Source organism: the organism of the source record quoted next, unplaced genomic scaffold, assembly GCF_019419815.1.
Source record: "Pyrus x bretschneideri cultivar Hongxiangsu unplaced genomic scaffold, Pyrus_bretschneideri_v1 Contig25, whole genome shotgun sequence".
NCBI lineage: Eukaryota > Viridiplantae > Streptophyta > Magnoliopsida > Rosales > Rosaceae > Pyrus > Pyrus x bretschneideri.
In genome coordinates, this window is record NW_025999557.1 from 2,430,204 (window position 1) to 2,452,055 (window position 21,852).

The 21,852-nt window shown below is 36.3% G+C and overlaps 3 protein-coding genes across 3 annotated transcripts; 2 read left to right on the forward strand and 1 right to left on the reverse strand.

Annotated features, from left to right (window-relative positions):
• Positions 1-329: 329 nt before the first annotated feature.
• Positions 330-5,450, reverse strand: LOC103934880 (gamma-glutamyl hydrolase 2). The gene is made up of 10 exons (XM_009344639.3): positions 4,842-5,450; positions 4,257-4,343; positions 3,544-3,633; positions 2,916-3,010; positions 2,245-2,305; positions 1,708-1,797; positions 1,535-1,597; positions 1,005-1,093; positions 646-738; positions 330-550 (listed from the first exon to the last, which is right to left on the reverse strand). Exons 1-10 carry the CDS (start codon positions 5,280-5,282, stop codon positions 496-498), a joined length of 1,164 nt encoding a protein of 387 aa, XP_009342914.2. The 5' UTR covers positions 5,283-5,450; the 3' UTR covers positions 330-495.
• A 2,101-nt stretch (positions 5,451-7,551) lies between these two features.
• On the forward strand, positions 7,552-8,271 carry LOC125478440. Its single transcript, XM_048586605.1, has 2 exons — positions 7,552-7,742; positions 7,869-8,271. Exons 1-2 carry the CDS (start codon positions 7,648-7,650, stop codon positions 8,074-8,076), a joined length of 303 nt encoding a protein of 100 aa, XP_048442562.1. The 5' UTR covers positions 7,552-7,647; the 3' UTR covers positions 8,077-8,271.
• A 3,687-nt stretch (positions 8,272-11,958) lies between these two features.
• LOC103934893 lies at positions 11,959-21,519 on the forward strand. The gene is made up of 2 exons (XM_009344653.2): positions 11,959-12,629; positions 21,288-21,519. The coding sequence occupies exons 1-2, from the start codon at positions 11,959-11,961 to the stop codon at positions 21,517-21,519; spliced, it is 903 nt and encodes a 300-aa protein (XP_009342928.2).
• The last annotated feature ends 333 nt before the right edge of the window (positions 21,520-21,852 follow it).

A 21,852-nucleotide genomic window follows, 5' to 3' on the forward strand; every position in this document is an offset into this window, starting at 1 on the left:
GGAAATATCAGATGACCGCTATACTCGGAGCTTACGATCTCATGGGTTATGTCAATGGCTCGCTCTTACGCTCCGACATGTTTTGGGCTGCAGACAAGGCAATATGGTGCAGGGAGGATCAAGCAGTGATGGCGGCGATCAATGCTACACTCTCGTCCAGGGCACTCGAGCAAGTCTGCAAATGCACTACATCCCGGGAACTATGGCTTCAACTGCATGAAAAATCTTCATGGTTTGTTTGAAGTGCATTTGCTTCATTTTTCCTTTTCCTTTTCCTTTTCTTTTGATGCAAGCAATATTCTAGTTGCTACTTCTTATGCACACCGGACTGCGGAGTAGTGATTATTTCATAAATAATCTGATGACATGAATATCACAAAAAGGTTTTGGACTCATGAGAGTGCTAATGTCCAGTAATTACAATGTTTACAGTTCTCAAAGTCTTCAAATATTTCCATTTCCAATGTCCATTACAAGTTCGATTGCACGTTTGATTTACAAATGAGCGAGTGAAGGTTGTGTAAAGATGTAAACTTCGTCGTATCCCTTCCTGCGGACACAAAGCAAAGCATAGGCAACCAAGTTAATAAATTCATGCGCAAATCCAAAATAAAAGTGCAGTTTGAAGAGCACTTTTTGGCTTACCCAGCCTTCCCACAAAAAGTCGGACTGTAATTGTAGATGAGATTGTCAAGGACTTGCCCAACAGGCGGTCTGTTTAATGACTTCCTTGCCTCGCTGCATCACAAATTCACGATTGGCGTAAGTTTAGGGTCTGACCATTCCGGTTGAATAAACTTGGAGGAGTTTTAAAGTTCTAGATGCATTGAATAAACAAATAATGCGGTTATCCGAAGATTCTGAACCTTAAATTTTCCAATTTTTTTTTCTACTTATGCCCTCCCGAATAGAGTGCCACTCAACATTCCAGACAATGTTAAAAAACGCAACGGTTCACTTAGAACTAAAAGACAGATACAGAAGGATAAAGCATAATCCCTAACCTGACCAAGAAGTTTGCGACGTGCTGGGTCACTTGAATAGCATCCTCTGAGTGTGGAATCATTGGTAAGCCCCATTCAAAAGCATTTTTCTGCAACTCAATTAGTTAGTCTCCTAAAACTTGAAACAGATCCGTTGGAATAATCTATTAAGTCCAGATATCCTCAAAAGTATTTAATATTTTAGATGCAAACTTTAGTCTTTTGCTTTTCATAAACAGCAATAATTATTGAAAATCTTCTTAAGACTACAAATATGGCAATATTGCAAATGTCTCAAGTGGAAATAGTTAATGTTTTTGTGTAATCTTTCATGCAAAGATGGTAAGAAAAGCAAAATTTGATAATTCCACAATAATAGCTTCTCCTTCTCAAGGTTGTGAATGCATATTAGTAGAGATCCTTGCAGACACCTATTCAAATAAAAGGCGCCTCGAGATGATTCCATATTTAAACACTGTTATTGTGCTGTTGCTTATATTGCTAAATTTAGAGTAGTAATAAAGATGACGAAAAAAATATTACGGTAATACCTCTGGATGCCATTGGAAGGCAGTCACAGGATAGTTGTATGCGTGTGCTGTGGACACATAGACCTGGTAATAGTGTTACTGCAACAGTTAGAATCTTAAGGGGAATAAAATAAATCCAGAGAGATTGCGAGAGAGTGAAATGCATAACCAAACAAGATAATTACATTCAGTACCTTATCATCTTCATCAGTACAAGTTGTCAAGATCTTAAAGAAACTAGACAGATTCTCATTCTCCATAAGCCTCTCCGGTGAAATACCATACTGTTGCATTGAATCATTAAAAACTTGGTTAGGAAACCTATACCATGCTTGGTAAGCATAAGAATAACCATCTGGACAAGAGTAGCAGAAAAACCAAAATGCATTAGTACAAGAAGCATAAATCAAATAGTAAACAGAAAGAACAAAACTCATAATACAAGATATGTTCTCAAAACCGACATTTGTCTAACCAATCTTGTAAACGATTGGACAAACTCAGAATTGTAATGAAACACGATCGAAACTTTCTCAACCAAAGCTCATGATATATGTTTCGAAGTGGGTTGCCTTGGGAAAGTAAACAGACTGAGCAAGTATAAGATTTGACCAAGTAAATGGTTTTGGATTTGATTATTCAGGATCATTCCATGCGTGATTATAAGCATAAATGCTATCTTTGATAACTAAGTCTAACTTCAATGGATGAGCCTTTAGATTAGAACTCACTTTATGGTTTTGCATTACAAGACAATCTGTACTCAACTTCCTAAGCAAGTCTGGAGGAAATCTGCAAAAAAAATTAAATTAGTGGCTGAAGAAATTAAATCACCCTGGATTTACAGTAACGTGAAAGAACTTCCATACTAACTCATAGAACATCAACCATCCTCCGCTTAATTATTAGAACAGAGGTAAAAAAGATCAGACAAAGATGACTGATAGAAATACATGTCTAGCATGCTCAATTGACCTCTACTCTGCTTAATCCTATTGATTGGGGTGAAGTACATAAATTTCTCGCGTTTCAATCCTATTTAAGGCAAAAATCTTTGATAAGTATGCTTTTGCAGGGAAGCTACCTCGAATGATGGTTGAACTTTTCATATAAGAATCAAACAAAAAATTAAAGAAGACAGATTAGAAGGCCCACCATGAATTTAAGGTAACTTCTAGAGGTGAACAAACAATTAACACACTTCTGTTATAGCCATATATCAATGGTGTTCCATGAATTCACATACTCAGCGTCCTCACAGTTTGTTTTGACTAAGGATCTAAGATCAGTCATAAATGCAAAACATGTTTGAGGAAAAAAATTCAAAATAAAATTCTTTGGCATAATAATAGGACAATGACGTCTAAACTGAGTCAGGAAAACCTCATTCCAAGATTTATACCTTTGAAATACAGTTCCTTCAATAATGGTGTTCTCGGTAAATTGTAAAGTTGACGGCACATCTACTGCACTGAATGACTCAAGAATTTTCTTGTTCTAGAAGAAAGAAAGAGAGTTGTGTAAATCTTAAAATCGAGACAAATATATTAAGAGGAGTTGATGAAGCATCGATAAGGATAAAAAATTCAAGTTAAAAGCAGAGGATCATTAACTGACATGGCTAAGGTGATTCAGATTGAAAGGACTACTGTGACAATTCTAATAAAAGAAACTGAACTATTATTCCATAATTTCAATATTGAATGTGTTGTAAAGTTATCCGCAAGTTCATTAAATGGTATTTTTCAAGTAGTCTCAAGTTGTATGCCAACTGAAGAAACCAAGAAAGGCCATTCGCAAAAGAAGGACCATGACACGTGGCCAAATAGTTTAGAATTGCAGAACCAGACGTCCTGGTTTTATCTCTTTTAGCAATTGATAATTTAAAGCGCCACTGGAACTTGCAAAATTGACTGCTTTGATAATTTAAAATGGCTAATTATGCATTCAAAAAGGTGAAAGACATGCAGTTTGAATGACAAGACTGAATTCTTAAGGAAAAACAGTGAATATTGAGAAGGATAGTTTACCTTGCTGATGATCATTGTTAGAAGTTCAAAACCTAAGCAGATGGCGTATAATGGGAAATGATCTCCAGCATCATTCTTCTCTATAATTTTCTGTTGAAAACAGATACGTGCATAGCTAATAATTATAAACATGGAATGTAATATTGAAGAATTTTGTCAGAAAAGCACTGAAATTATCCTAAGAGATAACAATTTACGTGAATTCTTTATGATGCAGGAGAGCCTTGAAGCATTTGATGTTAGCCAGCCATGACACAGTGACATGGTTGCAATGCAGAAACTCCAACTTTGACCTCTAAAAACCCTATGTAGCGGTTATGTCGACCACTCTATTTAACCAGTATCTATCAAAATTTTCTTTTGCCTAGTGCTTGCTGGAGTACAGAGAATGATCCTTCATGCTAATGATCATGGGGAATGAGATGATGTTGGACTTGGTATGATTTCAATTTCGACCTCTAAAATCCTATTAAGAATCATGATACTTATGCTGCCAAGCCTTGCCCATACAAAACCAATCTAGCTACAATTTAGATCAAATCCATTTTGCAGTCGGAATAATTTTCATGATACCTATACAATCTTCTGTTTGTTTAGCAGAAAACTGGCCCCAGAATATATGGAAGAGTAGATATAATTGTTCAGCCTGGTAAGCCAGGACTATAATGCTAGTGCACATCATGCACTGGTTATAATATCAAGCACTAAATTACCTGAAATATTCTCTCAACAACATCATAGTACAACCCACGTTTAGCCCATCCTCCGGTGAAAAGCACGCCATTAACGAGATCGAGCTTCTGCAATGCAGCATTTACAGTGAGCAACATAACAAAATCACTAGGAGAGGACAGTATAGTTTACCTCATAGCGCTTACGCCTCATAGTAAACAAACGGTTGCAATACTAATGTACGTACACACACACATATCGAACAAAATTTTTATAAATGCGCAGCCTTTTACGGGGAAAGAGGGGAAAAACAATGAATAATCACAGACCAACTTCAACTTTTGATTGTTTGCCCAAAAGACAAACGAAAGTAGAAAGCTTTCGATTAGAAAGGCCAATACAACTACTGGGTCGTTTCTATAACTGGTTTCTCCAGCTAACAAAAGAACCTATACAAAAGCACTTCTTGAAAAAGCAGTTTTAACTGAACGCATAACGTGCATCTTTGAAAAGCAGTATTAACGTAAGAACACAGAAGCAACTTCTCCATAAAGCTCAATTTCTTCTCGACCAATAACATAACAGATAAAATCAAATTTTCAAATTTAAACTTTTATCGTGGCCACCTGGAAAAGAATATCACGCGGCTCGTTATAGATGAGAGGAATAACACGAGCCCCAGCCGATTCGACGAACTTGACATATGAAGCTGCGATATACGACGCCGTGGAGGCGTTGCTGAGCCGGCCGGACGCGCCGTCGCCGGGGTGGCTGAGGATGCCGATCACCGGCCGGTAATTGAGCTTGGGGTCGGGCGCCGTACACCTGGCCGAGGACGAGTCGGATGTTCCGAGTTGACTTGGTAAGACAACCGTAGACTGGGCTTTGGCCAAGCTCAGCTCCTTGGACAGGGAAATTAGGAAAGGAATCCAGAGGCAGCTCCACATCTCTGCGGGTGTCGTCTTTGGGGACGCTGCGGCGGACTGAGCGTCGGAGGATGAGGATGCGGAATCGGAGGGGTCGGGCGTTGGGGTAGACGTGGAATTAGTGAGGAAGTTGGAGGGCATGTTGGGAAAGAGGAAATGGGGACCGACGAGTTGGATTTGGCATGGAGGAAGAGGAGGAGGGGAGGAATGGTGTGCCTAGGACGCGTTTGTTGAAATGCGTATGTTGTTTGTTGCGTGCGGCTGAGCTCACGGTGTTTTCGTACGGCCGGCAATTTGGAAAAGAGGAGGAGGAGGGCGGTGGTGATATAACTATTGAGTGTTGAGAGGTAATGGTCACGTGGAAGGAAGCCAACAAAAACGTTGAGTCAGAAAATAGTCAGATTCATTAATTATGTGTCAGATAGGAGACAGATTCCACAAATTTGCAATGTGATTGGAAACATGGTTTATTAATTATGTGACCGGACAACAATATTTTTTTGAGAAATTTTTTTTACGTATTTTTAACCTGTTAAATTTTTAATTGTTAATTTCGTTTAATTTATTTAATTTAATGATTATAAATAAAAAAAGTTACTTCTTTATTTTATTTTAAAGTTAAAATTAATATAAATTATATAGAGAATATCAAACTCGAGTACATATGAATAATGCTTTCATTTTAGCTAATATATATGGTTAAACAGGTCCTTTAACTAGAGGGATCCAATTTTATTTTTAAAATAGGAACACCTTCTTGATCGTTGGATTGACCTTAATGAAATTGTGTCGTTGAGATTAAATCACAGACCACACAATCTCAAGGACACAATTTTATTAAAATCAAATCCAACGGTCGAGATGATGTTTTTATTTTTTTAGAAAAATAAGGATTCCTCTAGTTAAAGGATTCCTAAGTTTGCAATGAACTCAGCATACTTAATCTTTCTCTAAAAACATATCACTTTTTTATCAAAATATGAGCGTGCACTAGATCATTCCCTAATCATTATTTTTGTTTAGGCGTGAACAATTCAGTTCGATTTGTTTCCTCCTAACTTGAAAACTACATGTTACATATGCTCAGTCCGGTTTCGGTTTTGTTCAAAATTTCCGCGTGAGCAAAACAAGATAAAAGTATTTGAACTTTAAACTTGGAAACAAAGGAAGTTGTCGTATGCGACATTTTCATAAACTTTTATGGACAAGTAAACAATTTCATACTCTCTTTTTTGGGTCAAAAACCAACCAATCGGTCATCCAAACCAATGTCGAACACAAGAGTATGCCCAAGCCCACGTAAGGTGACTCAAACAGGCCCCCAAATTAATTCAAACAAACAACATCAAGCTAAACCCATAAGCCCATAATAAGCTCAATGAGAGCCCAACTTCGATAGAACCCCCTCCATTACGCATCTTACGCACGACTTCGTTAGAAGTCCTAGTGATCGTGAGGGATTGATTGGAGGAATCCGACAGGTGCTACATGTGGATGAGTCATCTGATGATCAACGATTCATAATTATTCATCGGATTTGATATCAATAGTAGAAAATAAATAAATTTGTCTAATAATTTAATCTCCACCCGTACCAAACTGTTCAACATTACTTTAGAATTTTTATTTTTATTTTTAATAAGTTTTGTCAAAATCAAACCAATATGAATCCCAATTGCATTCTAATTGGTTTTATTCTAATTTTGAGGTGAAACCACTCCAATATGAATCGCACCAACCCCTAATAAGATTGCTAGTTTAATATAATGAACATAAACACGGAAATAATATATCTATACGCAATTATAAATCCAAAGAATATAACATAAATGTTGTCAAACTAACCATTGCGAGGGAGAATAGAGTAAAATACTATTTACAACAATTAGGCAATTATAAATTCATTATTTTCTTTATTGACGAGAACACCTCATGCGGTATGTCTTTTGGCAACCGGCCAAACATAAACAACAAATATCCTTGCATATTAAAAAAAAAGGAATCGCATCATTTTAATCACAGCACGAGGTATAATTTATGTAAAGTGTATCGTTACTGCATCAGTGTATTAAATATACTCAAGATTTTCCATACTGCAATTTTATAAGTTCACACCGACAAAAAAAAAATGCAGAATTTCAGAGTATTACAAGCTTTTTAGAGAGTATAGTCAAGGCGTGTCGTTTTTGTCAAAATATGTACACAAAATAACTAGTTCGCAAAGTCTAAGATATGTCTGTTTTGTAGCTGCCGATTATAAAATATAAACCACGTGAAAGGCAGTTTATTAATAAAATTGCCCAAATAACTTTTATGTTTAGGGTTTATGAGCTGCCTAAGTTTGACCAGCTAGAAGAAATTGAGGGTCAACACACACTCAATATTTAGCTTATAAATTGAACCACGGACTCTAATTACTCACAACTCATAAGTGGCTATTAAGCTTTGGTTTATCGAGCAGATTAAGCTGTTAAACATACACAAATTTCTTCTTTTTGGTCATATCATGGCTCTAGTTAATAGCTTCATGCCAAAAACCATGCTCCAAATGCCCATCGATTCCAAGCCCTACAGCCTGCTGAATAATAAGAGTGTGATAATGTGAGCTAAACTTCCTCTCCTATATATACTCATTCTCATTTTTCAATCTTTAATTATGTACATATTAATGTTGCATTAAGTTAATTTTAACTATTTATTAACAGTATTAATTCTTTGGTTGATCAGAAGATGTGCTGCAGCGCCTAGACGACAGATCAGTAGAGGGAAACCTCCGCAAATCAACCGGGTAAGCAAAAGCAGTAACAGGAGCTTGAGAAGTGATCAGGTCAGCCTCAACAACAGTATGAGTGGAGAAGATGGGAAAACAAATGGAGGAAATGTTGTTGCTGATGAAGTTAACAATACAACCAACACTGCTGCTGCCACTGATTAATTAATAATGCAGGACCATTAGTTTGTTAATTAATCCAGCTCGTCGATTAATCCCTGTAGTTGTCATATGATGGCTCGTTGTCTAGCAAAGCATGGCTGAATGTGATTTGTTAGCAGCTTAATTATATATGTACTTTATCATAATTTCTTCTTGAACAAATAATTATCATTTTAATTCGTTAACCGAAAAAACATTGCTTCTTCTTATAACATATATGGTAGAATATGATTTAATTACACGATCTTATACCATATCAAAACATTGTTAACATCAAATCGCAAACAAATTTGGCAACTGACGAGGCCAAAGTATGCATGGTTAGGGAATATTTGAGGGGACTAGAGAAGGAGAGAATGGAAAAATAAGGAAAAAGACATTTGCACGTTTGGGTTCGAAATAACAAATTAAATTCTTTTAGTAAAAGAAAAAGAATTAGATTTTAACAAATGACCTTTTTATAAAATTAATTTTAACATTATGTTTTAATTCTTTCTCCTACAAATATATCAATTAATAATTTTTTTTTTAAGGCTCCTGACAGTCACACTTACACATGGCACCATTATTCATAAACGTTTCTAACTGAGGGAGGCAAAATTCAAAAAAAAATATCTTGAGTGCGCAGAAGATAAATGCTCATAAGTTCATACCCATCAATTAGTTTAGGGCAAAACAAGATGCTATTCATTCTATACTCTGTAAAGAGCTTCTAACATAAAATTATTTCATCCAGTTTCTATAAGAATAAGAAATAAACAACGAGCAACATGCATGTCATAATCAGTATTAATGTATATATATAGTCCCCTTTATGTTTTATTCTTCCCACTAACTAGTGCTAGCTTGAATTCCTTTTGGCTTATTAATTAGTTTATACTGCTGCAGAAATCTTAACCATCCAACTTGAATCATGAGAATCGCTTACATGTTCTTTACTTCTGGAAAAGAGGAAGATATATATATGAATTTCATAACATGCCACGTAAACCATGCATTCCTTTGGATGTTAATTATCCACAAAACAAAGAAAAACAAACCAAACGATGGGAAGAGTACTAATATGCTTATAATTTTTTCAATAAAGAGCCGTAGATGCGATTTCTGAAATTGAAAACAAATAATAAGCGAGAAAACCACCTCTAGATTTTGATAGAAAATTTAATATTTATTATTATGATATTATATTTGTAATTGAATTGATAAAATAGTGTTTCTTGGTGAAGGTACATGTCTGTCCAAGCATAAATTCAAGAAACCTTTGACTTTTCAAAGTAATCACATTTATTTTAAACAGCATCTCAACTTTTATAGATAGTCATTTTGAACAATTGTTAAAATAAGAAGGTTCTATCTTTTTTTGATGTAGAAGAAAGTTCCAAGTCATTTATTCTCAAAGTTGATAAATGAGTTTTTACATTAATTAAGTTTATAGTTTAAGTGAGTTCAACACAATCTTAGTTTACTAGAATCTTATGATTTGGCGATGCTACTATCAGATAGTGCGGTCATTTGCGCTAAAAGACAACAACCAATTTAGTGGGGCGTAAATTTGACTAAATACCACGTTTTTGTCTCCACCAATCTTTAGATGTTTATGTGGAAGAAAAAATAATCGAGAAAAATATGGAGGCGATACATGGATTATAGGGTAAAAAAGACAAAATTACCGTCGAGGCACACCGAAGCTTCTACGCACAAGTAGCGGACAATCATGGCTCAATGAAGATAAAAAATGATCAAAATAGGTATTTATTCAAAACCTATTTCATCCATCCTCATCAAATCTCCCTCACAAGGTAGCTCCCAAATTATTTCTCCTAAATTATATTAATTAGCTAATTAATTGATATTAATTCATTAATTAGCTAATTAATTGTAAATTACACCTAAAAAACGACTAAAGTGGCCGGTTCCCATCTCTCCCAAAAGGGCCGGTCACACCCCTATAAACACCACCCCATTTTCTCCAAAAACCGAAGTTGAATCCTTTTGCAAAATTCTCTAAATTTTCTAAACACTCTCCCTTCAAAATTCTAACTTTAGCATCGGAGGCTCTTCGGCCAAAGCCTTCCCTCATTCATCGTGGGCGCATGAGGCTTTTGGCCTTGACCTTAGGTGTTAATTATTTTGTAGGTGCATTTTCGTCCAATAAGGAGAAGGCGGAAATTTTTATCCACAAATTGGTGCTTTCATTGAGAGTTTGATTCACACGCTCGAAGAAGACTCTTGCATTCAACATTTCTAATTTATTGTTCATTTGTAGATTTTTCGTACGTTCTACTTCCTAGAATTTTTTATAAAATTCTATAAATAAACATAAAAGAAAAATACAATGACAAGAAATTTGGAAACCACCACGAACGAAACTTCCTAGGTTCAAAGATCCTGATCAAGTGATGGAGATTGCGATATAGCCCCACCATGACGATCCACAAGGCTCAATGCGACCGTAAGAGGAGCAACTTTGCCACCACGGAGCACCACCACCATGGCAGCCATGGGGACCATCGTGGCAGTGGGGAGTGGGCCAGCTCCATGGCAGCAGACCATGGCCTTATGCGTTGCCATTACAGCAATCCAAACCCAAGACCAAGCCCAGGCTCAGATGCTGGTAACAGCTACACAAGTAGCCCAGCAGGCGGCCCAATCTGCAGCCCACGTCGCAAGGCAGCCGAGCCAAGCCTAGCGTGAGCAGGCCCAAATTGTTGCCCAAGACGCATCGCAGGCCCAAGCTGCGCTAACCATTCCTTCGACCTAGATCTAATGAGCTTATATTGCCGCACCGCACCTACACTACCCGCACATGGCACGACTCACTTCTGCGGCCCAACCCGTTCCCTTGGCTCACTTGGCAATCCCAACTAGTCCAAAACCAGTTCAACCGTCTCGAATTTGTATTTTTGGACCGACGATTGAACATGGGGCATTTTCACCTTATTTCTCCGCAGATTTGACATTTCCCAATTCAAATCTTGCACCCAAAGTCCATTACATTTCCACTACTTAAGGAAACATATACTGTCTAAGCTTTTCTAACACAAATGATGAATCACAGTTGGCTCGACAAGTCATAGAATTAATAAGCGCCTTCACACAACAGAAAACCTTGGTGAATCAGTTTTTGCAGCGCACTGAAATGCAACGTGCCCTAGATGAGGTGTCCCGAAGCATGACAAAGGCAAATGACGAACCTCTCCAACAGCGTCCTGGCAAGCAACCCGTCAACCAGCCACGATTCGAGCATTCTAGCAGTTTACGCTTTCGCTTGGGTCATCGGGATAACGTATACTTTTATCTTAGCGCACAGAGAAGCGTGTACTCCTGAGCAAGCCCACGGACGAGCATACGTTCACAATTGAGGCCACACTTCGATTATTAACATGTATAACCTTCCAGGTGAAGTGTTCATTCACAACTAGGCTCTCAAAGAGCATTCTTCACCTTACATCGGAGTAGGTAACACAACAGATGGAGAAAAGCAGTCACTCAATTCGGCTTAAGTTCAATCGGCATCCTGCAAACAACCCGTTGGTTTGCCAGGAATGTGCCATATACACCGGAGCCACGACATAGACAAGTCGAGCATAGGGAAGAACGGCCTAGACCAATAGGTCACTATCGAGGCAGCCAAAAGTTCCACTGCCCCAGTAGAGGCAAATTCAAGAAGAAGTTGACAGGCTCCTGACTGAACGATTGCATAATTTTCAGCGAAACGAGGCTGCTGACGATGCGCTTCGATGAGACATGACCAATATAAGCATGTCACCATTCACGGATAAGATCGAGCAGACAGATCCACCTCTCGGATTCACTATGCCTCATTTCACTCCGTACAAGGGAGGTGAAGATCCAGATTGACATCTCAAGCACTACCGTAGTACCATGATCCTCTTCAGGAACGACAAGGCGCAAGATTGGTTTCACACCCTACCACCGCAGTTGATTCGGAGTTTCAACGAACTTTCCTTAGTTTTCACTAAGGAGTATTCGTCTAACCGCTCAATGAAAAAGACATCTAACCATCTCTTCAACATCGTAAAAGACCATAAGGAGACAATTTGCGACTATGTCAAGAGGTTCAAAACGGAGAAGGCCAAGATTATTAGCTATAACGAGGACATAACAACGGCAACATTCAGAAATGGGCTTTCCATCGAACACCTTTTATTTAAAAAACTAATCATGGGAGAAGAACTAACTCTAGCAGTTTCGTATGCTTTGGCGGAAAAGCACACACTATGCGACGAGGCCAAGCAGTCTAACAAAAATGAGTCGGAAAAGAAACGCATGGAACGTTCCCTGACCAGAGAAGACTTAGTGCCCGAAACATTCACAAAGTTCACAGTTCCAATTAGCCAAATTCTCTGCAAGCTCAAGAACAAACCTTGGTTCGAACTGCCGCCACCCATGAAAGCCGATCTTACTAAGCTGAATTATACAAAGTATTGCGCATTCCATCAAGGACTGGGCCACACTACCAACAGCTGCCTAAAGTGGAAGCAGTACCTTGAGAAGTTAACAAATAAGGGCTGGTGTGATGAGTATCTTGACAGGTCAACGATACAATCTACACAAGCATGGGAAGTTTCCATCACCCCTTGAACCTCGTTAGGGCTTCTCTAAATAAGTTCGAAGTCTCAAGCAGCTCGACGAACATAGCCTCGCAAGCTGAAGATTATCCAGTTTTTTATGCAGTTTCTACCTTCCAGCAAAGTTGATTTATTTCTTTATTCTCAATGAAGATTCAAGAAGTTATTCAGAAGCTTGGCTCAACTGCTGTCTATAACAACTGCTCAAAGCTCCACTTGGGTTTGCTCTTCAATATGAGAGGATAAACTAATTGCTCTCCAGTGCAAGAGGGTAAACCAATTCCCCGACACCCAAAAGGGTCCGTTCTCCAGTGTGAGAGGATAAACTAATTGCTCTTCAATATGATAGGGTAAACCAATTACCCTGACATCCATATAGGTAAGCTCTCCAGTGCGAGAGGGTAAACTAATTACACTTCAGTGCAATAGGGTAAACTAATTCGTTGACACCCATTTGGGTAAGCTCTCGAGTGCGAGAATGCCACATAGCTCAAAAGATCAAATGCTTGAAGACCAACTAAGCAACAAATGGTCAGGAGACAGCAGTCACTTTGCACCCAATAGTTCGCTTATCCAACACTTCATCTTCAGCAGCTCCGATCTTGGCAACTCTATCCTTGACTGCTCCATCTATTGCAGTTGAGAAATCAAACTCAAGAAATTTCCTTATTTTTGGCAAGCAGCCCAAACGTGGTAGCCCAAACCGTGGCCCATGCTACGCCACCCCACTTCCTCGGTCTATGCCGAGCCACTCCTTGGCTTCAGTCAAGCTGAGCAGCACAAGCAAATGGCCCCTACCACACCTTCTTCTTGGTCCATCACAAGTCAACTCCTGGCCTCTGACAACCGACGTGTCGCAATACCCTGACGGCTTTCCAATGGCAACACCACCCAAGAAGAAGACAAGGAGAATTAAGTTTTTCTTACATCAGTGCAGCACGGAGAAGACAAAGAAATCAATGGAAGATGGTTCTTTGCACGGACAAGCAAAGAAGGGTGCTAGGGGAGGGGGAACAAGTTTTTAATTACATCCAAAAAACCACTAAAGTGGCTGGTTCCCATCTCTCCCAAAGGGGTTGGCCACACCCTTATAATTACCTCCCCATTTTCTCAAAAAACCTAAGTTGAATCCTTTTGCAAAATTCTCTAAATTCTCCAAACACTTTTCCCTCAAAATTCTAACTTTGGCATCAGATGTTCTTCGGCCAAAGCCCCCCCCCATTCATCGTGGGTGCATGTGGCTCTTGGCCTTGACTTTAGGTGTTAATTGTTTTGCAGGTGCAATTTTTTCCAATAAGGAGAAGGCGGAAATTTGCATCCACAATTTCTATCCTAATTTTCATGTTCATTTGTATTGCTTCATGATTATTTTCAAATGTTGCATGATTTAATATAGCAATTAAATCCTTATTTTCCCTATGTATTTTAGAGCAATCATGTAGGGACAATAATTCAGTTAGAAAAACCTAAAATATCGTGGAGGCCCCAATCGTAACTGTTGCTAATTCGTTAAGAGAAATGTTAACAATTTTTGCAGGGGGCAGATTTTTGTGTGAAATAAAATGACATGTGTCATTTGAATAAGTGAAAATGGTTTTTTTAAATTTTTTTTTAGCAAAGATATTATCTACACTAAGGGAAGGGGATGGACGTAACCTCACAATGGACTAGCAATAATGTGGTTTAAATTCACCTTTGACAAGAATCGAACCTAAGACCTTACATTTATAAGTGAAGAGGAATATCACTAAACCATAATACTAAGTGGCAAGACATAAAAAAGTTTAAATACAAAGATTGCTAGCACTTCAAAATGTAAACCATGCACGAACCCTAGAAAAAGGTTGGGAAAGGCATAGTCGAAGTCGTCCCACCCGTATATTGAACGGGTTGATCGAATAACTGTGTGACCATATATTCTCTGCTCAAATAAAGAATGCCTATACAAGCCTTTGATTGAGGATCCAACTCAATTATGGACAAAGACTATATAAGCCCTTATCTTTACCTCCATGTCCTATAGCCTATAGGGATAAGATGGAAAAAAATGGGGCAAAAATAAAGCAGAATCAAAGTTGTAATAATAGTACAAGTTGCATTATATATTGTGCCATGCATGCTCAATCTTTATAAACTTCAGACTTTCAGTCTCACACTCAGAAACACACACAATTAGTAAACTAATCTCTCTAAATTACTAAGATCATGGCTCAAACTGTGCGTGGTTTCATCGTCATGCCAAAGACCAACATCGTCCAAATTCCCAGTTGCGAGTCCTACCGACATCGACCTGTGAATACGTAAGTGATAATGAAATTTAATTTCTTTTGTAAGAACATAATTTGTTTGTTTAATTAGCAATATATCTTTGCAAGAAATAGAAATCATCATTTATTTGTGAATTATGTTACCAATTATTTATATGATTGAATTGGATTATATATGTGCAGGCCGCAGATCACGCATTACGACCGCATGTACGCCCGCAGGAATATTAGTCACTCCATAAAGTATGGTGGTTTCATTATAATTTGCATGTATAAGATTGGTAATTACAATTTTGTATTCGACGGAAGTGATTTCCGCTCATCCGTTTTCTTTATTTAAACATTCATGGTTATTTCTAGTCTTTTGATGAAACAAATCAAAGGATTGCTAAGAGGTGGAAATAATCAAGAGTGCACAAAAATGAAACCTTGTGCGGCAGTCAATTCCCTCGTGAGAATATTGTTTTCTTTGTTTGGTGTACGTAAAAGGGTGCTTTAGATTTTGGCCCTTACAATTCATTATTTCTAGATAAAAACCCATCTATTTTTAAAGATCTAATTTAAGCCCAAATTTAAAATTTGCAAACATATAGGAACACTATTGACCTATTAATACAATTTATTTACACTCATGCCACTCATACTTTATGGTCCCTTTTCCAAATTTCTAAATTTATGCCAAATTAAAAGTAGTAGAAAAAGTGAAATAAAATGAAAAAAGTGTTTGCATTAACCGTATCTATGTCAAACTAGAAAAGTAGTTTTTTTTTTTCGTGATATATTTTGTAGCAATTTTATCCATATTAATTGGTAGGTAAATTAGTTTGTTCCAGTTATTTAAAAAAAAAAAATACTACACCTATATTATATATTTTGAATCAAATAACATTCCTCTAACTTGTAGGTAAATTATTTTCTATGTATTGTTATATATGTTAGACACGTTTTGTTGTTGTATAAACATGAGTGGAACATAATATTGTTGATTTTATACATCAAACTGCATTTCTTTTGTTATAGTTAAATTATTTTCCATGTACAAGTACTTATGTTAGGCAAGTTTTGTGGTTGGTACATACAATATTTTGTATCATTGTAAAGAAAGATGTTACATTACACCCATGGTATAATTGTTGTAGGTAAATTATTGGAAATTAATTTGTAGTTAGGTAATGAACATTTTGCATCATTGGAAATGAACATTTCAAAGAGTAGGTAGGTAAATTAATTTGTTCTAATTATATAAAAAAAATTACACTACACCTAGCTATATTTAATTTTTCCAATTATTAAAAAAATTTATACTACACCCAACCAAATAACATTTCTCTAAGTTGTAGGTAAATTATTTTTCATGTATTGTTAGATATGTTAGGCACGTTTTATTGTTGTATAAACATGGGTGTAACATACTATTTTTAATACCATACATCGAACTACATTTCTTCTTAATATAGGTAAATTATTTCTTCTTTTTAATATACATCGAACTACATTTCTTCTTAATATACATCGAATTACACCCATGGTATAATTGTTCGTAGGTAAATTAATGTGCATGTAGATAATGAAATACAATGTTCTAATATATTAATAAAAAAAAGGGGATAAATTCAAAAGTATTCAAGAGTAGGGTGAAGAAACTGAATCGAATAGTTTTATGAAAATTCAATACCTTTCTAAATTTTTAACATTAATGTCTTTTTTTTTCTTGTCGCAAAATCATTTACTATTTCCTTACAATTAATTGTCTACATCAAGTATGTAATAGGGGTATTTTAGGCATGTGAAAAATGTAAAATGTGTGAATTAATATGAAGTTAATGAATTTGCTTATGTGGATCCTAATCATTGGGTTTTATTTGAGTAAAAAAGTTATGTAGGGTTTTATATAAAGAAAATTAAGTTTGAAGGGCTAAAGTCATATTTTCACTTTATAAGTAATTATGAAGTACTATTCTTTAAAAAATCTATTATAATATTATGAAGAAATTAACGTTTTAGTATTTATTTGTTATTGATCTTAAGATGTGGAGGTAAAAGCAGGCCACCGATCAGCAAAGGGGGCGGTGGGAAAATTAATGGGACGACGAAGTTGAGGGAGCGGAATGTTTCTGATCAAATCAGCAGCTCAAAGACTGATCAGAACGATGGCAAGCAAACTAACGGAGATGCCAAAACTACAACAAAGACTGGGTCTACTGGTTGAGTACTATACATATAAGTTACTCTTTTTTAATTAAGTGACCAGCTGTGTGGAGTCTGTGATGGATTTAAGTCTTCCGTCCCTCATAGCTTAGATGTTTGTGTTTGTGTGGTGTGTTTATGTTTGAAGTGTAATTTGGTTAGTGTGTTTTAGCTTGCAGACGTGTTTTATAAATAATGATCAAGCATGTTAAGTGTTTTCTGCAGTGGTGGAACTAGAAGTATTTCATTCGTATACACAAATGTGATTTATATTTTCAGTTTAATATTATAGCAAAATATTATATATTGAGTGCTGATACGCAAACTAATAAGAGGGCGTACGCCACAAGCTACAGGACCTAGTTTACCCTTAGCAAGCCCAACCGTATTCACACCCATGGATACGAAGGAAGATGCTAGAGCAATAGAAGAAGCTTTACACAACTCAGTCAAGATTGAAGATAGACTAAAATTTGTTTATCAGAAACATCTCGGACGTGACCAGGAGAGAAAAATCTAGCTTGACTGAGTGTAATGGAAACAACCTATTAGCTAGTTAGTTTGAAAGTCGTAGACATTCTTGGTGTAATTAAACCTCAGTCAATGCAAAACAAAATTAAAAGGGGATAAGTATGTCCAAATCCTAACCTTTGAGAAATTATTTAGTAAACAAATTTAGCGACTGGAATTTTATTGTATTGCAGTTCGGAATAGCTATCAATTATCATCTCTAGCTAAAGAAAATACCAAAGCTGGAACGTACAGCTTAATTCTGATATTTTTTTTTTCCAGTGTGAACATGTGGCTTGACTGAATCATGCATTCATACAACCTGTGGGAGACTAGATTTTTTTTTATTACTAGTGGGCTGAAGAAGGTTAGCGTGAAGGTGACCAAAGATAAAAGTCCAAGGAAGGACGAGAGGTTTGCCCAAAGTAGTCGTGAATCGATAACGGTATAAGCGAGTGTGCCTAAAAAGGGGGTGTTGTGGCTTACTTGGGAACTGCGTAGCAAGCAACCCCCACTCACCTACCCTTCTAAAAATCCCCGTTTATGGTTGTCTAGGTCCCACCTATGCTTTAGCCAGTTGATTACGGATATGATTAATTCTTATGCATTTAAAAATTAAGAAAGTGTGTCTAAACTTATCTAGGCACCTGCTTGAGTTGATTAGGTCACGTCTCTCACTTAAACAAAAAATAGATAACTTTTATTTTTTCAATCAATTTAAAAGACTTGTTGGATGCTTGGATGTTCCCCATGTTTTCAATATGTTCTAGTACTTTATAATTTATATATCATTATGTATTCTAATACAATTATATATATATATATATATATATAAAGTGTAAAGACATTTTTTTTATATGTTATAAAATAAGTATAGTTAAAATAAATAAAAAATGCCAAAGCTCCCGACTAAACTTCTGGGCATTAGACATCTGCCTGCCGTCCAACTAGCGGTTAATGCGTTTTATAACCTTGCTCATGCACAAAGTGCGTGCGCAATGCATTGAGGGGCTAAAATCTGAGGTTGGCGGAGCTTGATTCCTAAGCTTCACGATGATAAAAGCTAGGGGTTGGCTTTAATGAAAGGTATGCAAGCAATACCACTTGAAGCACAAGAGATATCCTGCAAAACAATGACTTGAGCTTAGATGTGTCTTATGCAGGTGGCCCTCCCCCACATTTGATTGGTGGACGTTACTTGGAATTCCTTTCCCGGCTTTGCAAGAGGCGTGTGGAACCTGTTCATGTTGAAGAACAATGTTTGAGTTAAAATTTCAACTTTGGAAAGGCTCGGGAGTATCTAGAACAAACAACGGATGTGAAATGGAAGTCCAATTTTTGTTACATAACTTTAAATGCGTTTTTGGACTAATACACGACCTCAGATGACCAAAATCTATCGTACGTCATGGCAAAGCTATGACATGTGGTGTTGTTTCTTTTCTGAAAAAGGTATCATAGGTCCAATTCGAAACTCGGACAACAAAGTTACAAATTTCCGTTACGTTCTTTTTCTGGATTATGACGTTAATTGGTTAAATGTTTAACTAAATTATTTTTAAACTTACAGATTATTTCAAACAGTTGTGTCTGAATGAATTTGAATCAAATAGTGATACTTCTTGTGAAAAGGCATCAGACTGCCTATATATTTCTAACGTGCATTTGCATTTCATACGTCAATTTGCAATATTCATTTTTACAAACTTCCTGAAAGAAACGGAAACAGACAAAAGTTCGTCAGAATTAAAGTTTCGTTGTTGAATCCTGATGGAGTAGATGTCTGCAAAACTACAAGCACTGAGGCGAAATTATGTTTCAAGAACATTGCAAATACGCAAGCCTCTATTTGCAAACTCCGTTAGTTCATTGTGTTTCATATTTTTATTCTTTGTGATTATTTACGTATCTATTTCGTAGTATTATTTTGTTGTATTAGATTTTATTTTCCGTTAAATTAATTGATACTGATTGTTGTTCCGCCAACAGAACCTTGTTAGAAATCTTTGGCGATATTTCTTCTTGTAAGAAATCGTGCTCCAAAACAATCAAAGAGACTAATCAAGACGATCAAATGATCTTCAACAAGAAGTCACTGTTGTGGGATTTTAAAAACTTGGGAAGGACTAATCAAAGTCGCGCACACATGTGAATTCATATAAGTTCCACAGGCACAGAGAGAGAGAGAGAGAGAGAGAGAGAGGTCAGGTCTTCCTATAGTCTATGACTCTGGCCAATTCAAGTCTGAAGACTGAATCCTTGTTAATCAGCTGCCAACTCCATTTGTTTTAAATAAAAACTTGGTCGTCAATGGGAAAACAACTTGAGGACCACAGTATATATACATGCCAACTTAATTAGGTTCACTTTGATCACTGATGATTTATTTTTCTTAAGGATGTTAAATATATCAAAAACGATAGTTTTTTTTTATTTTTTTATTTTTTTTATCAATTATTTTTGTATATGGTAGTGCTACATTTTTATTCTTTTTTGTAACGGTTGTCTTGTTAGTCGACTTTGCTGGTTGCTAGTAGCCTATAAATCTAACATTTGGGCTCAAGTCAAGAGATGAAATAACTTGGAGCAAACTTTGAATTAGCAATAGAAGTAAGAACCATCAGTAGTTGCTAACATATGGCTGTTGTTAGAGGCTTCATGTCAAAGGCCATGCTCCAAATACCCATGTTGAAGGCCATGCAATGGAAATTTCTTACTGTGTAAGTTGATTCGTCTTTCTATATATATCAATTTCCCCTATCTTTTCTTTTGGTTGATTTTTTTTTTCTTCCCAATTTCTTGTTATTTATAGAGTTAGAATCGCCATATTTTAATCCACATAAGTTAATTTTAGGTATTTACAATAAATATGACTTGAGATAGGTTGGAACATTTTAAACCCTCATTCTTGGGTCCTTCCCCACTCGTTACTTCATTTTACAATATAATTAATGAAAATGATTAAAACTATTTATTCTCTTTATTATCATCATCTAAAGATGATCGACTTTCAAAAAATTCATTTGATTTAAAGACCATTTATCCATCTATATATGTCGAACGAATCGACAATTATAGTAACAAGTAGCAACCTCATGATAAACCACCAATTTCTTTGATTGATGGCGACGACTAAATGGTCTCCAAATTGAAGGAATGTTTCCACCATAGAAAAGGTAATATGACATTGTTCGTATTATAACGTTTCTATGGTGAAACAATGCCACAATAGTAGAGAAAGATTATGTGAGACTAGGCGAGATTGTTCGTATTATAACATTTCTATGCTATCCTTTTTTTTTTGATAAATTTTAAGCAGAAAAATATTAGGTGAGATTAACTCTTGGCAGGTCGCGTGCTAGAAACCTACCATTTCTTGAGGGGAAGATGACCATTACACCTAGAAATCTTATGACCGTCCCTCCTCCACATTAATAAGTTTTATTAACAGAAAAAAAAGAAATATGAAAACATATGACTAGGCCAAAACCCCCAAAGAAAAACATCAACGAAAATGATAATAACTTGCAAAAAAATGAATGATTTGCTTGTATCATAAAATTAAAGAACTTTAAGTTGACAATCATAGAAAATATTAAGGTGCAATGTTACTTTCGTTTGTACTTCAATTAATCTTCATTTTTTTCCGTTTGTTTAGAAGATGTGCTTCTGGAGACACAAGGCCAGGTCTTAGTACAGGCAGTGGTGGACAAATCAATGAATCACCTGAAAAATATGCCGTGACGGATGAGGAGCAGAATGGATTCAGCAGCTCAAATGATAAAATTTTACCAACTCCACCAGTACAAGTAGTAAATCAAGATTATAACATGAATAACAACAGTTCTACTGCTTGTGATGATCAACCTGCTACTAATGATGAATATTAACGTGCATGGTCTCTTCCTTGCTTAGACAGGAGACGAAATTCCATAGTAGATGATCGTTTGTAACTAATGACTAATAGTTGATATATATGTACACATGTCTCCTTCCATCAACTTTTCTTCTTTTTGTTTTTTTGCTTTGTTGTCAAAAAAGTTTTTAAACATAATTCCGTCAATACATGGGAAGATGATGATTTGGTAAATTTGTACGCATGATTTGATTCGATTGGTACTTCCTGTTTGACGAGGACGATGATTTATATATATTTTAAGTTCAAATCTCCCCTTCTAGCGTCCAACCGTGGAACAATTTTGAACTTCATTTGGTTTTATTAA